Below are 16,128 nucleotides of genomic sequence, written 5' to 3' on the forward strand. Positions count from 1 at the left end.
TATGTAATTTATTTGCAGTCTGCATTTGTGTTTCTTGGATAACCCATTATTTCTAAAATAACATTTCTATTGAATTCCGTAACTACTTGTAAGATATTATTCATTTTCGAGTTAATTTTATTTTAAACTAGCTGGTGCCCGCGGCTTCGCCCCCGGTGTAGTTTTTTTATTTTCTAAATCTTCTTTTATAAAAACCTTCTTCTGGCAATAGCAAACACAACAAAAAAAGAATTAAGTAGTGCAATCGGTCCAGCCGTTCACGCGTGATGCCGTGACCAAGGGAAATAGGGATTCATTTTTATATATTAAGATTTATTCGTCGATTTGGACACTTTTAACTTTATCTTTTACTGCAGCTACAAACTCTTTTATTTCAACGGTTAATAGCATCGATTTGAAACTTCATACGAATATGTAGTTTGGATGACAATGCACGTACATTCAACAAAGAGAGTCAGCAAAAAGAATGTATGAAAAAAAAACTAAGTAGATAGTAGTTGTATTTTTTTTAATTTTGTATGTGTATTATAACTCTGCGCTTTTCTGTTAAAAAAACTTGTAGGCATATCAATTGGTCCCCAGCCATGGACATATTTCTAAAACATTCTCTTCTTTTACAGATGTCAGCGATAGACCCAGACTGCGGTGTCAACGCCATCGTCAACTACACTCTAGGGGACGCTCTCGCTAGACCACAGTTCTATGTCAAGCCTGACAGCGGAGAGCTATGTGTGTCCGCTCCATTAGACCACGAGACTAACAGCGACTTCGAATTTCCTGTCATAGCTACTGATAGAGGTAAGTAACGTGTAACTGCTGCACGCAGAGACTGTACTAATATAAACCACTAATATAATAATATACATAAGCACGCAACGGGCAACGGGCCAACGGGCTATTTTACTCCACCAAATAATTTGACAAGTTCATACATATACAACCTTTAATGAGCTCCAGATATTTCGAGACATCAATTAAAAGTTATAACATAGCACCATGAGCACGGGTAGAAAAGCTTTGAAAATTATTACAAACTTATCTTATTCTATTTAACGACATAAAAGCAGGACAGCTATATTAATGCGGGTCACAACCCTTGGTCTCTTTGCAACACGTATGTTCGAATACTATTGAATACAGATGATATTTAAACGATAAATGCAGTGCTTATGTACAGTTGGATCACGAAATGCATTCAAATCGTAGTTAAATTGTCACCTTCGCAACTATTATGAATATCATAAAAATGTAAGCCCTAAGTAAACTTGAAGTACCTATTCATGAATGCTACCTAGAGTGAGTTTGTTCGCAGTTGACCACTTGAAAAGACTATTCAAAAGTGATTAAGAATTAAACTGAATTAAATGAAATATGAGATAAGTCTATTCGCCAAACTAACGCATCGGAATAGTGACTGTCACTTAGCTGTTTATCGTAAAATGTATGACTTGCATCGCTTGTCATTGCTCACTGAGTTTCGTGGTACCGGGCACTCAGTCCTTGTCAAATTCGCTGGCGAGCGAGCGAGCGGACGCTGTAAGCATGTTGCCATTTCGTTCTGGAATAGGCTTCGAGTGTGTGGTTTGGGTGTTAGCGTGTTGTGTTCTATTTTATATTTTAATCAATAACGGCTCACGTTCATGAGTTAAGAATTTATTATTTAAGTATACTTTTTTTATCAACTGTTGGCGAACAGACTATAGAGTAGTGAGAAATTGCAACCCAAATCAATCTTGTCAATTTTACAACAATTGCATGGAAAATTTGATTAACTTATAAAAAATGTACAAACCAAATTTGATCCTCCGCTTATTAAATTAATAAGTGGAAATAGTACTCGTAGTGGAACAATACAAATGAATGGATTGTGGTGAGTGCAGGCCCTATACTATACTTCGTTTTTTGAGCATTGGAAAAAGAGTAAACAATCTTGACGAGTTTTTAATTGAAAAACGTTTTAAAAAATAACACTAACTACCACTTATGATACCAAAAGCATGTAAATGATCATATCTCCTTGCTAATTTTTATTATTTGCTATGACTTATTTTTCAAAAGTGTTTTTCAATAAAAAGACACGTCAAGATCGCTTACCTTCTTTATAATGCTAAAAAATACGAAGTATACGTAAATTCGAACTTTGTTACTTGCCGTTCCGCTGACTCTTATATTATTTACGAGAGTGAGAGGGATGTTAGGAACGATACGAACTTCAATTTTCAAATTTCGTAGTAGCAGTAGCAGCTCCGTGGTGCGGTTGGTGCACTTTGCGCATACAGCCCGGGGACGCGGATTCGAATCCCGTCTGACATACTTGGAAAACTATTTCGTTCTTAAAAACCATGGAGCAAGTGATTATCGATTTTATTATAACAAGGACCACAAAGTGGCGCCAGAATCTATATTGTATAGACTTTTTAAGAAATCCTTTTAAAAGGAACAGTTTCATTGGCACCTTTAAATACACGATTACTTTATCGTGAACATGTTCACAATTAAGTCATTTCACCACTTAAACTAACGATCGAATCCGCCATTCTCATCGCCTAAAATTGTTGTCCTCGAAAATAAATTCTCAGTGTGTCGACCCGGCTGATTTATCGGGCATCCAACTATCACTTTTTTTGTTCCATCCATCCACTTTGTTCTGCCGACTGCTTGGGAACGGGAATTCGGGAACAATCCCCATTCTCAAGTAGAGTAGTTAAACACTATCCAGAATTAAACATAATGACTGTTTTTTTATGTAGGTATTTTTTTTTATTTTGTGCCTTGTCCTTTCACGCACTTGCAATTTTGTATTTATTCGGGCATAATCATTTATTTATGTATTTGCGTGTACAAATACATTTTAACTATCTTATTTACCGTCTTTACCTTAATAACAGTCATAATTGTTCTAAATTGCACATTGTTAATATTCTTTGGCCAATACATTGTCAAGAAACTAAATAGTGAAGTAAAATAGCCTATCCAAAAAAACAACATTCACTTTAACTATTAATGTTGTGTATTTATTCATGTCGTTGTTTAGGTTTAGTTTATATTCAAATGTTGTACAAAAATCCTGTTCAAGTGTGATTGTTTGGAACCTCAAATCAAAATAGATATAAAAGAAAATATTCTTGTGTCCCTCTGCTGAGCAAAGGCCTTTCTTTTTTTGCTCATGATGCCTTTGACACCTTACACGCGCTTATTGCAGTAAAAGCTACCAATATATTCCATGATGTTTTAAGTAAGTAAATAAATAGGTGTATTCACCCGTTCTGAAGCTAATACTTAAGCTTTGTGGATAATTTTCGAATGCCGATATAGAATCGATAGGAAAATATGAGAAAATAGTTTAGTATCGGTACCAAAAAATTAGAGTCTGAATGTAAATATAGAGATATTATAGAACTCGTCTCTTCTATATTGGGTTTAAAATAACGATAAAAATTGCAGATAATTTTTAATTGATAGCCGTTTTGATAAATACATGTATAAACGCAAGAAGCAATCACAAAACCTCCTAAATTTTACAACACAACATTGTAACCCTTTATGCGTTTCCGTTAAACAACAATGTCACATTTCACAGCGCACCATTTAAACACTGATGTAACCTGGCACCATACAAAACTATAATTAAATAAGTATGCTAATATTCATAGAGAAACAAAAGCAGACGCTTTAGTATCGTACTTTGCGTTGACATCGGTATAAATCAACCGGCTGTCAATTAAACAACATTACAACAATACACAAACAATCAAGGAACCAATTATTTATTTATTCGCAGGGGGCCTGTCCACAACCGCCGTGGTCAAGATTCAAGTAACTGATATGAACGACAACGTACCTTCATTCTCTGTTAAGGACTACAATGTATCCTTGAAAGAAGGCAGAATATCATCTTTGGAACCTATTGTCGCGGTATCAGCTACTGATGCAGATTCCGGCCGATTTGGGACAATAACTTATAGAATTTTGAACGGAAACAACAATGATGTGTTCCGGATTGATAGATCTTCTGGAGAGATATTTGTGACGAAGCCATCTTTGATAAGAGCCAATGGGAAATTTGATTTGGAAGTGTCTGCTACGGATGGAGGGAGTCTCACTGCGCCGCAAGGAGCCATGGTCCATATTATGGTGATGCATGCTGGAGAGGGATCAGCGCTGTTCGACAAGCCGAGATACAATTTTCATGTTAAAGAAGATGCGAGGATTGGAACTGTCGTCGGGACTTTGAAGGCTTCTGTTGCTGACAGAGGTAAGTTAATATTTGATCCACTTTTAGACCCACAGATTTTCTTTATTAAATCTACAGCGTCCATAAAGAATTCTATTGAGCTATGAAAATTAGTGATGAAATTTGGTACACAGGTCTCGGAAAAATACTAATTTTGACTGGTATAAACATGTTGGCATGGCTGTTCAAGCAACGTTAGTGAAAACTACGATGTTGTTTTTAAAAAATCTCATGTGAACTAAGTGAAATCACGGAAATTCAATTCAACTGGCGGATTTTTAATAGTTCACGCAAAAAAGCTACGGGTAAAAGTTAGTAAATTAAAAAAGAATGAAGTCTCAAAGAACCTACAACGTCATCAATCAATTATAATGCCAAACTAAATTCGTTATCATCAAATTGCGCCTTCTTAAAATTCGCATTGGTATTTTTATTTATTTAAAGGGTTATCCAAAGTGCATATAATTTCTTTGCTAAGTTCACTTTAACAAAATCCAAAGTCATATTGAATTCCACATCTAAATCACCTAGTTCTTTGGAAAAAAGTCATATTAATATCAGTGATTTGATAACATTCCTCGAAAAGAAAGTCATCACATAAGTTTAGGGTATCTTACACCGAAAACTACTTAGGTTAGAGTAAATATTAAAGGGAACAGCGGGCTACCGTAGAGTCGAATTACCTTATGGCTTCATTTACCTTCTACAAATTTATTGAAATCGTGCCTTTAGAAAGTAGGGGTAAGTTGAGAGTGATAGCGATCGCATTGCGGTGTCACCAAGTAACATAGTTTTAGTGCTAGTTCTAGTCTTAGTTTTAGGTGGTACTTATAGAGCCAAAATAAACCTTTCTTGCTTTCTTTCTTTCTTTCATTGTATACTTGTGGTTATATGGATGAACCATAATTAAGTATAGATAGGTAGGTACATTGGCGTTTCGTACCTCAGTCGACAATATCGGGACCCTTATTATAGGATCACTTTCAATTCCGCCTAGTTATTTGTCAAGATCTTTTTTTCATGAATGCGTGGAAGTAGCAAGCTTCTTCAAGTAAGACTAACTGCTAATCCTTGGCATAGAAAATAAATTTTTCACTTCTCATGCTCGTAAAGTTCGTGTTTATGCTAGATCTAGGCGACATAAAATTACTTTTTATGCTCTAGTGCATAAAGTAAAATCTTCGTATAAGACCAAGGTAATCAGGTGTAGCCACAAACAAAGAAGTTTTAATTTATATAACAAATAAATTTTAATTTATATAAAACTAAAAATCAATCAAAATAGATCAATGAAACTAAAAATAATAGTAATGCGTGAACAATAAAAGGTGCATAGTATGTGAACAATTGTTTCCACTGTTGCTATTTAATTTCCTCGCAATGTAAGTGAAAAACAGAGTGTAAAACTCGAGCATTAAACCCATTTTCCCCTCGACTTGTCTATCCACTACGCTTTATGAACGTCTCGGGAAAAATGGCTCATTTTATGCTCTTGTTGTACAATCTCCTGTTCTATCTCAACGCAATCAAAAGTTACAGGCACTTAATAAGTTGTTTCCGTACAAATTACCGAAGGATCAAGATTTTTTTTTTAACATGGAACTGACCGTGATTGACCCCTATCTCACCTGATGTTAAGTGCAGATGAGGCCAAAGATGTATCTCATTGGTTCAGTAACAGCCTATTTATTTACTCTAGCCAAATTGTATGTATGCGGAATTACAGACGACGGGAGCGAATTCCATTCCTTAGCAGTTCGCATTATGAAAGATGAAGCAAACCGCTTGGTGCGGGCCAATGGAACACTAACTATATAAAGGTGAAGACGCTCCCCCCGCCTGGAAGTCCGTAAGCAAAACGGTGGAGGAATTCGATCATGTAATTCCTGCGCACACTCACCAAAATGTATCCGGTAAAAAACAGAGTGCTTCCAGTGTTGTCCTAGAAACTTGAAATTTGGAATGAAGCTTTTTGTTATAGGGCCGACAACGCACTGGCATCGCGTAAAGCGCTGCGGGTGTCTATGGACAGTGGTGATCACTTAACATCAGGCGACCCACTAGTTTGTTTGTCTAGCCTCTCTAACATAAAAGAGCACTACCCATCAGAAAACTTTGAAAATTTTAATGTTTCTGTCCGCCAGTAACCAATCTAAAATAACCCTCATTGTAAATTTTTCTTAGAAGCAGAGAGCTCTGGCAGGCATTTTCAAAAATATTTGTCCTCGCTTTAGCGTGTTCCTTGCACCGCGACGTACCCCGATCTCAGCTCAAATACGTAATCGGCCATTGTCTGATACGATCACGACCGTGTGATGGGCGACTCAGCCGCCACGTGAATATTAAATTTATCTGCTTCATTCAGTGACACTGCATTATATACCGGGGTGTTATAAGTTTGTTAACCCCCGACGTAAAAAGAGGGGTGTTATAAGTTTGGCCGCTATGTGTGTACAGACACACAGCTGTCTGTCTGTTTGTGTGTCCGTCTGTGGCACCGTAGCTCTTAAACGGGTGGACGATATATTTGTTGTTGACTGTACGTATAAGTTATTTGCTTTTTGGAGAAGACCGAAAAGCATTGGAATACGGCAGTAAAATATCAGGATCAATTAAACAGCCACGCTTCGCCCAATGTTGTAGGGCTTTGATCCACCGCGGCCGCTTGTCACACAGGAGCGTATAAAATAAACAATCGACTGCCTGAAACGTAAAAAGGTTATACACATTCCGGTGATTTCTTCAGGAAGTAAAGATACGAGTCATACGAAAGACAAAGACTCCTGTGAATGGTAAAGCCATAGTCAAAGTTGGGACTAGATCAATTGGTGTCAATTGTCCCCTGATATTTATTTAACATTATAAGTTTGATCGATGACCTAAATTAAAGTCATTTTTATATCCAGGTGAAAGAAAACGTTATTAATTGGTATGACTCAAATCCGTTTTTTTTTCTATGCGAGTGTCTTAATTATAAAGTCAAAATCGAAATTTCGTGTGCAATTGCGCCACTCAAAAAAAAAAATAGCAGCAAATGCATTAAGTCAAGTCCCCGCGTTTGTGAACTACCCATCGCTCGAAGATTAACTGCCGACTGATACTTAGGAAGAACGAACTTTAATAATATATTATACTGAATTTGTTTTCAAATTTACAAAACTGGTAATTTTCACGTCATAAGACCATTGTAGATTCCGTTAACATTTTTAAAGTAGTATTGCTGCTCCATTTCGTTTGCTAGCATGTGTACCTAATTTGGTATAGTGGCGTTTCGTTTCGGTGCAATTGCATCCAGATATTTATTATTATGAAAATTAAATTAAATATTCTCGACCGGCCGTTACGCATCGGTGTGAACCATCTGGCTTAATCGAACTATCGCTGTGGTCGGTTTAGGGTACCTTAGGCACGAGTTTGTGGATCTTTAAAGGGTATTTAATAACGGTAATAAACTTGAATTTTTGTGGATAATATTTTACGTTTAGCTAAGCACAGGGTAATAATTTTCGACTTGGATTTCTATTCCATTATTTCATATAACTACCCAAAATGACAAAAACAGCTAAGGTGTATAGTATCTTTTTTCTCTTTGACTGTAAAATACACGCATTTTATTCTGAAACTTTTAAAGTTACATAAAATTAAAAATTATTAAAAATCCTTCGAATCATTCAATGGACTTTATTTAAAAAAAAAAGCAATAAAAAATTCACTTTAGAAGATACCACTTGAATACTGCATCCAACCTACTATGAATATTCCTCTACACCTCGCGTAACTCAAATGGCATGACCATGTCCAATTGCGACTATAAAGCCTTTTTTCTATTCATTGCGTGTGCGGCAAAGAAATTACCTTGTAGCGAGCGTCTCGGCCACGCAATGAACAGTCGTTGCGTGGCACTCGCCAAGTATAAGCGTGCCCACCAATACCTATACGTATCTTTTATTCATTGATATGTAGAATTATGTAATTGAAGCAATTTGGCAGAGAAGCGATTAAGAATAAATTGAGTGGCAAATTTTATTGTGGAATTAATTGATGTTTTATATAGCTTAGTTAAATTTAATTGAGAAATTTTATTACAATGAAGATGAGGTTTACGTTCTAACCTGGCAGAGATAGAGTTGCTAAAATCGATTAGTAGATAATGTACTATAATTATACAGTCGAGGTCAAAAGTAGGTATCTTTACACTTCACTACTTTGTCGCTGTCAATTCATGTTTGAACTTTTGTAAAAATTATCAGATGGCGCGCATTTAAAAGTACTAAAGTGTAAAAATATTTTTGACCTCGACTGTACATAGTATCCATCCATATTAATATTATAAATGCGAAAGTGTGTGTGTGTGTGTGTATGTTTTTCACGTGGAAAGGGAGCGACGGATCGAAGTGATTTGTGGCATAGAGATAGTTTATGAGCCATAGATTAACATAGGCTACTTTTTATCCCGGAAAAATATCCTGCGATAGCCGAATTCCACGCGGGCGAAGCCCCGGGCAAAAGCTAGTGTATACCTAATATATTGTAAACCGTATTAATGATTACTGTTATGTAGCCCTTATTAGGTACAGTTAGCTTTTTTCTAAAAGTAAGTTTTGAGACATCTTTTGAATATACATAGATGGTGTTGTTGCAATTAACTTGTTTGTAGTATAAGAAAAATCATATCTTGTGGAATCCAAGTGAATCAGTACTCATGCGGTTCAAGGTAGGTAGGTATATGTTTATTTGTCGAAATGAGATTTTATATATTCCCGTTTTCTATAGGCCTATATGTTGTCCGGTACGCCCATAGGTCGGCGCTCGCGCATCGTTGGTAAATCAAGGCCCAGCTAATAAAGCACGGCTATCTCACTTGCAACGCGTTGCATTTCACTAATATTTATACAACAGGGCGAATGAAATGGCTGTCTGTTACACCGTGTCCAAAGTGTTTAGTTTAAAAAAAAAATTTGGATATATCGGTGTTAACATCTTTCTCGTCAGACATTAGCTTCAGGAATTAACAATTTTTATAATCGTGATTAACAAAAATGTTTCCATACATTGACCGGTAATAATATAAATTGTACCGTCTCAAAGGCGTAATTTTATTTTAAAAGGAAAAATTCCGAAAAAATATCTTAACAGAATTGTCCAGCCAAGTAGACAATACTTAAGTAAGATTGTTTTTTTGGAATATTTATGTATTTTTTATTTCAATTCCAAATTTTTACTTAAAAATAAGGATATAAGGTGCATAGGGAAAATTCGTGTCTGTACCGTTGACCAGCAGTGGTGTAGCGGTATAGCACGCGGTACGGAATACCGAGGACCTGGGTTCGATTCCCAGTGCTGGTCTTATTTTTCTGGTTTTTCTGTGCATCTATATTTCAGTTTGTAATTTCAATACTTAAGTAAACATCTGTTGAAATGGTTAATTTTAAAATGTATGTTTAACTGCTGAAAAAAGTGATTTCGTCAAAGCAAAATGGTGGGTACTTTTTGCATTACATGACATAAGCGATGTATGTGCAAGTTGAAGAATAGTATCAAAAATGCATTAAAATTGTTGAAAGTTTCCAAATATTTCAGACTTTCACGGAAATTAAAAGCAAGTTTCCATTCAGTAAGTTCCCTGTGGCAATTTTTTAATATTACGTTTCAGATATTAATTATGGCAGACAGTTGAAATAACTAATAGGGCAAGCTCTTAACATGAATTAATTGTTTACTTTGGCAGAAAGTCATTTTTTTAAATAAAATAATTACAAATAAAATACTTAAAAACTACAGTAGGTATACAATTAAAGAAAAAAAAAAAAAACTGTAATATACTTTGATTCTGAAATATACATTTCAGGTCAAGTAACCATTAAGCTTATGGAATCCGAAGGCAAGCTCACGCCTGCCACCCCCAAAGTTAGCTCACACGCACTCATGTCATGCTCTGAAAGCAGAGCGGTACCGAGGGCATGGTATTGCTTCCGTTCCCATAACTATGCTAGCTTTATGGGACCGTCTTGGAAACTTTTCAGTACAATGTTACATTACGGTGTGACACGCAGCCGCGGCATCCACGTTTATTCTGTTGTACGCGCAGTCCTCTAAATCACTGAATTGCGGACCGTTAGCGCACTTGTCTATGGGAAACGCAAGCGCAGCCCATTGTCCGAGGGTTCGTGGACTGATAAATTCATAACGAAGTTTGGAAATTTGTTGGAAGTGAAAGTAGTGTCCGACCGTAATTTGTTTTTGCAACCCAAATTGGAGAATGAGTTTAAGTTGATATAAAGAATGAGAAATGTATGAAATTGGTATTGTGATTCGAGTTTAGTTTCGACGGTTTGGTGTATCATTCGAATTTTTACAGAAATTTTTTACTATGAAATAATCCGAGACAGTCAAGTCAAATGATCGATGAAGTAAGTCAAGTCAAAGATTTAGAACTTTGGTTTGGTTCCTTTACATTTGGCAACTTTTTAAGAATCTCTAGGGGGCGGCAGCTGCCCCTCCCGGCCCCCCCTTGGCGACGCCCTTGCTATCACTTTTATTATAAGTTCGTAATCTCAGCTATTTCTCTATTTGATGCTCAAGGGACGCTGTCCAGCGCAGTAGGAAGACTAACTAGTTAAACTCCGATTACATTACCATTCTGTATAAATATACTGAAATTTAAATTTTCCCGTACCTAATACAACTGGTAGATATTTTTTTATTAAAAACAAAAGAGGCCGCGAGCCCTCGTTATTTGCAAACATGCAACTTTGTAATTGCAAAAGCAATAAACAAAGTCCAAGAATCGATATAGAAAATGAAATCTGTAGATTTTGAGAAGATATCTCTTAAAAATTATCTCACATTGTGCAATTGAGGGTTGGTTCAATTTAAAGGATTCAGCGAAGAAAAAATATTATTTTTTAACCGTCTTCAAAAAAGGAGGAGTTTCTTTATAACTGACCCGCGATTGACTGTTATCTCACCTGATGAAAAGTGCAGATGTGGCCAAAGGTGGTCTCGAAATGACGATGGTATCGAATTTCGATACTTACAGAAAAAACAGAATCCGTTGAAATTTCCACGCACTGAAACATCAAATGTATTATTCCCTTGCCGCGCTTCCATTGGCAAGACTTTTTACCCGACTGCCCGAAGGAGGGTTATGTTTTTTGAGTGTATGTACGTCCATTTCTTTGGTCCCCGCTGCAGCCTAAACGGCTTGACGGATTTTAACATATGAGGTGTCATTGAATTTGTCATAACTGTCGGAGTGACATAGGGTATATAATATATCAATATGGCGTCTGCCAAAAAAAATCTTTTTTTTGTTTTAGTAACATCTTCAATCGGTTGCGTGTAGTATGGCGTTTGGAATGAGAAGTCCATTGACTGCTCTCTTCCTCATTAACTATGTTTCACAGTTTGAGGGGTTTCTAAAAAAAATATGGCGGACGAATAAAAAATAATGTACAATATGGGTAATATGGGTTATAATACTTTTAATGTACCATTTTCACAGAAATATCAAAAAAGTTTAAAACAAAACATTACATTTAAAAAATCTAAAACCCGACTGCCTTTAAAACTAAAAGGAAGAAAATTAGTCTAGTGATCAAGAACTCTGTTGAGTAGCTAATTTAAAGTTCAACAGTCAGGACCTATTTACTCGTAAATCGTAACCAGCTCAAAAATTCTTGGTAATGGGTCCCGACTGTTGAACTTTAAATTAGCTACGAGTACTTGACAGAGTTCTAGATCACTAGACTTATTCCTTTTAGTTTTTAATTATTTTATTTATTTAAGACTTTTGGTCTAAAGTAGACTTCGTCTTGATAATAATAATCGTTTTGCGTAGCAAGTACACCAGCTTTACGCTGCACTTTTGTGCGTTAAGCCAGCCGGCCCAACCTTGAGTTTAATTAGAAAGAGCTTCATAACATTTATGTTCGATGTTCAAGCACGCCCCCACCAGATTTATGTTTAACTCGCTTTGAGATAAACATTCATTAATTAAAAATATAATGTACTGTAGATCCGGACTAAGCGTAACGTGTTTTGACAATGGCCCACAAAAATCGGATGGTAGTCATTTTCTTAGTGTAATTTAATTTACTTTCGTATGTAAACTTTTTACTGCACTAGGGCGAACCTATTTATTAACAATGAATCTTTCACCCAATAAAGTAGCATTTAAAAGCAAATTTAAGTGCCGTTTTATATGTTGAGAAACAATAAGTAATCATTATTGTCATCATTTCCAACGTATATAGGTACGCCCTAATGCTGGGCACGGCCATTCTCTCAGAATATAGTTCCCACATTTATAATTATAGGTAATTTATGTTTCATTTATTTCCACTATTTTTGAGCGTGACTATTTTATTTCATACATTTCATATCATCTAAATTAGATTACCTTGCCTTAATGGAGTATTACTTCCGCAATGATTACGCGTGCGGCTATACAAGTAAATCGATATTTGATTAGGATGCAAAAGATTCTTGTGATTGTGACTAACGATCCTAGTTCCAAGGCCTTGCTCGGATAACGCACATTAAATGTCTTTTCATTTTCTGCAGTAATTAATCTTAGAATTAGGTATACTAGCCTGGCCGTGGTGGCCTATAGTGGTTTGACATGGACTCTCAAGCAGAGGATCGTGGGTTCAAACCCGGGCTCGCACCTCTGAGTTTTTCGATGTTCATGTAGGTACGGAATTACATTTCAAATTGACCACGGTGAAGGAAAAAATCGTGAGGAAACCTGCACAAACCTGTGAAGCAATTTGATGATGCGCGTAAATTTTCCAATTCGCATTAAGCCCGCGTGGAAACTACGGCCCAGAACTTGAGTTAACTATACTTTACTTCTCTAAACTAGATTAGCTGGAAGAGTTCCCTATTTAGGGATAAGGTCGCCTTTCCTCTCCTCTCTGTGTATTTGTATTTCTTGTTATTTTATTTTTATGGGCAATAAAGTGTTTAGTTACGTACATACATACTTTATAGGCTGAAATGATGGTGATGATGATGAATTACAGCAGTTTGAAGATTTTCATCCATACTACGGGTATCTTTGCATCAGAACATGCGTCAAGCGAATCCTTTTTTCCATCTCTTTCGTCACAACCTTTTTTCACAGTCTCGTTGCGGGACCCGTTTATACGAATACCATTACGCAAATAAGCGGATAGGGACGATTGTTCCCGACTGTTTAGGGTTGATATGCATATCGATATATCGATCAAGCTATATCGAGCGGTGACAGGACAAAACATTTTGCGCTGACTTGGAAATTTTGTCGTTTTGTCGACGAGTGCTTACATTATGTGGCTGCTTCATGTTATACTTATCCTAAGATATGTACTATTAGCTAAACTTATTCGTATTAGACTAAAGTATGTAAAAAGTAAAACTTAAGTTTTCTAAAGATGTCTATGGAATTAATGAACTATACTAATTTATATTGGTTCTTAGCTATTAAGGCTACGTTTCCAACAGAGATGTGCGAGGATGTAAATAAATAAATAAAATAAATATCATGGGACACTTCACACCAATTGACCTAGTCCCAAACCCATATCTATGTACCTTACGGCACTAGACTGGCTAAGATTGGTTTTTTGGAATCTTTTTGTATTTTTTATTTCAATTCCAAATTTTTACTTTTACGGTCATCCCGTAAAACCTAAATTGAAAATACAAACTGAAATATAGATGCACAGAAAAACCAGAAAAATAAGACCATCACTGGGAATCGAACCCAGGTCCTCGGTATTCCGTACCGCGTGCTATACCGCTACACCACTGATGCATCAGTGCACTAGACTGGCTGTTTGGAACAAAACGCGCGACGCATAAATCATCAATATTACTTTGACACAACCCCTGTCACGGACGTCAACAAACTATAGTGAAAGGTTCACCAATCCGCGCTGTGAACAAATTTTGTGCGCCGTTTTGACATGCAGTCTAGTACATAGATGTCAATAGATTTTGAAGAGACTATTAGAAAACCATACGACAGTTTCGGTGTACATACCTACAGCTTTAATCATGTTTGAGTCTCATAATATCCATCTACTTTTCCTATTTTTTTAAACGATAGTCAGAGCGGCTTAAGTTAGAGACGTCACCATCTCAAACCCGAAAAACTGCAACAACAATGTAACAAAACCTTATTTAGTACTTTATGAAAAAACGTTCAACCACCGAAAATAATGATGCCTATGCCGAAATAACTTTTAAATTCGCACAGACCCGATCTTACGCTGGCGAAATTTAAAATTCGAATCCCATAGCCAGAAATCCAAGGGTCCGATTCGGCTGCGCCCGCGCTGCATAAATCCTGGGGGTCGGCGAACCCGCGCCGCGACAGTTTTTACTGCCAAAGTTTTAGACTTCTTTTTCGAGTGTACCTCAATTATTCTCTTTTTTCCCGACGCTATTTGGCTGGATTTAAACAGAAGATGTTTTGTGGTTAATTGTCGCAAAAAAGATAAAATTACATTGCAATTACAACATTCAGCGCTTGCATTTCTTAGCGTCTAGTTTTTTGTTGCACTTTCGTTGCCCATTCATTGTGCGCACAAGGAATATTCCTTTGGTTATGATTGAATTACTAAATAATCATACTTATATTATTAGCGCGAAAGTTTGTCAGGATCGATGGATGTATGATTCGATTTTCGGTTATGTGTGAGAGTTAACAAAAAACATGCCATTATTATACTATTATTATTTTACGCGTGTGGTGTCGGGTTAGAATTACACCTCTCCATTTCTTCCGTGGATGTCGTAAGAGGCGACTGAGGATATAGGTTAAGGTATACCGTAGGCGACAGGCTAGCAACCTGTCAATATTGTACCGTTTTTGTCAAACTTGTAAAACCTAAAATTGCTAATAGTAGCTCCGAAGCGGTAACGTTTCGTGTGCTCTGCCTAAGTACCCCATTTGGGAATACAGGCGTGATGTTTGTGCGTGTATTATTTTATTCTGACGACTGGATAGCCAAGTGGTTAGAGAAACTGACTACGAAGCTTGAGACTCCGGGTTCGATTCCCGGCCCGGGCAGATATTTGTATGAATAATACGAATGTTTGTTCTCGGTCCTAGATGTTTAATATGTATTTAAGTATTTAGCTATCTAGGTATGTTTATCCGTTGCCTAGTATCGATAGTATAAGCTTTGCTTAGTTTGGGACTAGGTCAATTGGTGTCAAGTGTCCCATGATATTTAGTTCTTTATTACTTAAATCTAAAATCGACGCCATGGTTCCTAAGAACAGATTTCGCTAACTCTCAGACTTCTCCCTCCTGATCCATTTGGATTAATCATCCTGTATACAAAAAAGAAAGAATTCAAAAACGGAGGATGTTCTATGCTTGAATGTACGTGTGAAGTCGGTGCCTCAGCACGATCCAGTAGGAGTGGGCTTATACTTAGCCATCTACCTTACTTCTATACTATAGTATAACATCCTCCTTTTTTGAATTCTTAAAAATACCAACGAACGATCTAGAATAAATAGTTCCTGCTATGGGAACCCTCGATCGTACTCCACCATCTGATAGCCCCCTTCCCACCTACAGATTATCTACTATTAGATAATTAATTCATTTAAATTGATTCAGTGGACAATTCCCAGATCGGCGACTTAATTGAGCTCAGAACGTGAGTAAGATAATCGCATTATAGGAGTCAATTTAGAATGGCAATGCAAATTTTGTTGGGTATTGCACAGCTTAATGAATCAAAAGTTCGAAGGTTACATTCGATGGGTTAGGTTTGATTAGTGGTCTGTGAACTCGGTTGAGTGAGTTAGCTGCACACAAGCACAGTCAGTAATGAGGGTACAGCTAAGATGGTAAACACTGAAGGTTTCTATGGTAGATTAGTTGGCGCTAG

The 16,128-nt window shown here is 36.6% G+C and overlaps 1 protein-coding gene across 1 annotated transcript in view; it reads left to right on the top strand.

Moving 5' to 3' along the window:
• Positions 1–16,128, top strand: part of ds (dachsous cadherin-related 1) — a 410,449-nt gene that overhangs the window by 372,370 nt on the left and 21,951 nt on the right. Inside the window, exons 3-4 of the mRNA XM_074093746.1 lie at positions 621–798; positions 3,782–4,255. Of these exons, the coding sequence (XP_073949847.1) occupies positions 621–798; positions 3,782–4,255 (652 nt within the window). The remainder of the gene's footprint in view (positions 1–620; positions 799–3,781; positions 4,256–16,128) is intronic.

The sequence above is a fragment of the Choristoneura fumiferana genome, chromosome 10 (assembly GCF_025370935.1).
Source record: "Choristoneura fumiferana chromosome 10, NRCan_CFum_1, whole genome shotgun sequence".
Lineage (NCBI taxonomy): Eukaryota > Metazoa > Arthropoda > Insecta > Lepidoptera > Tortricidae > Choristoneura > Choristoneura fumiferana.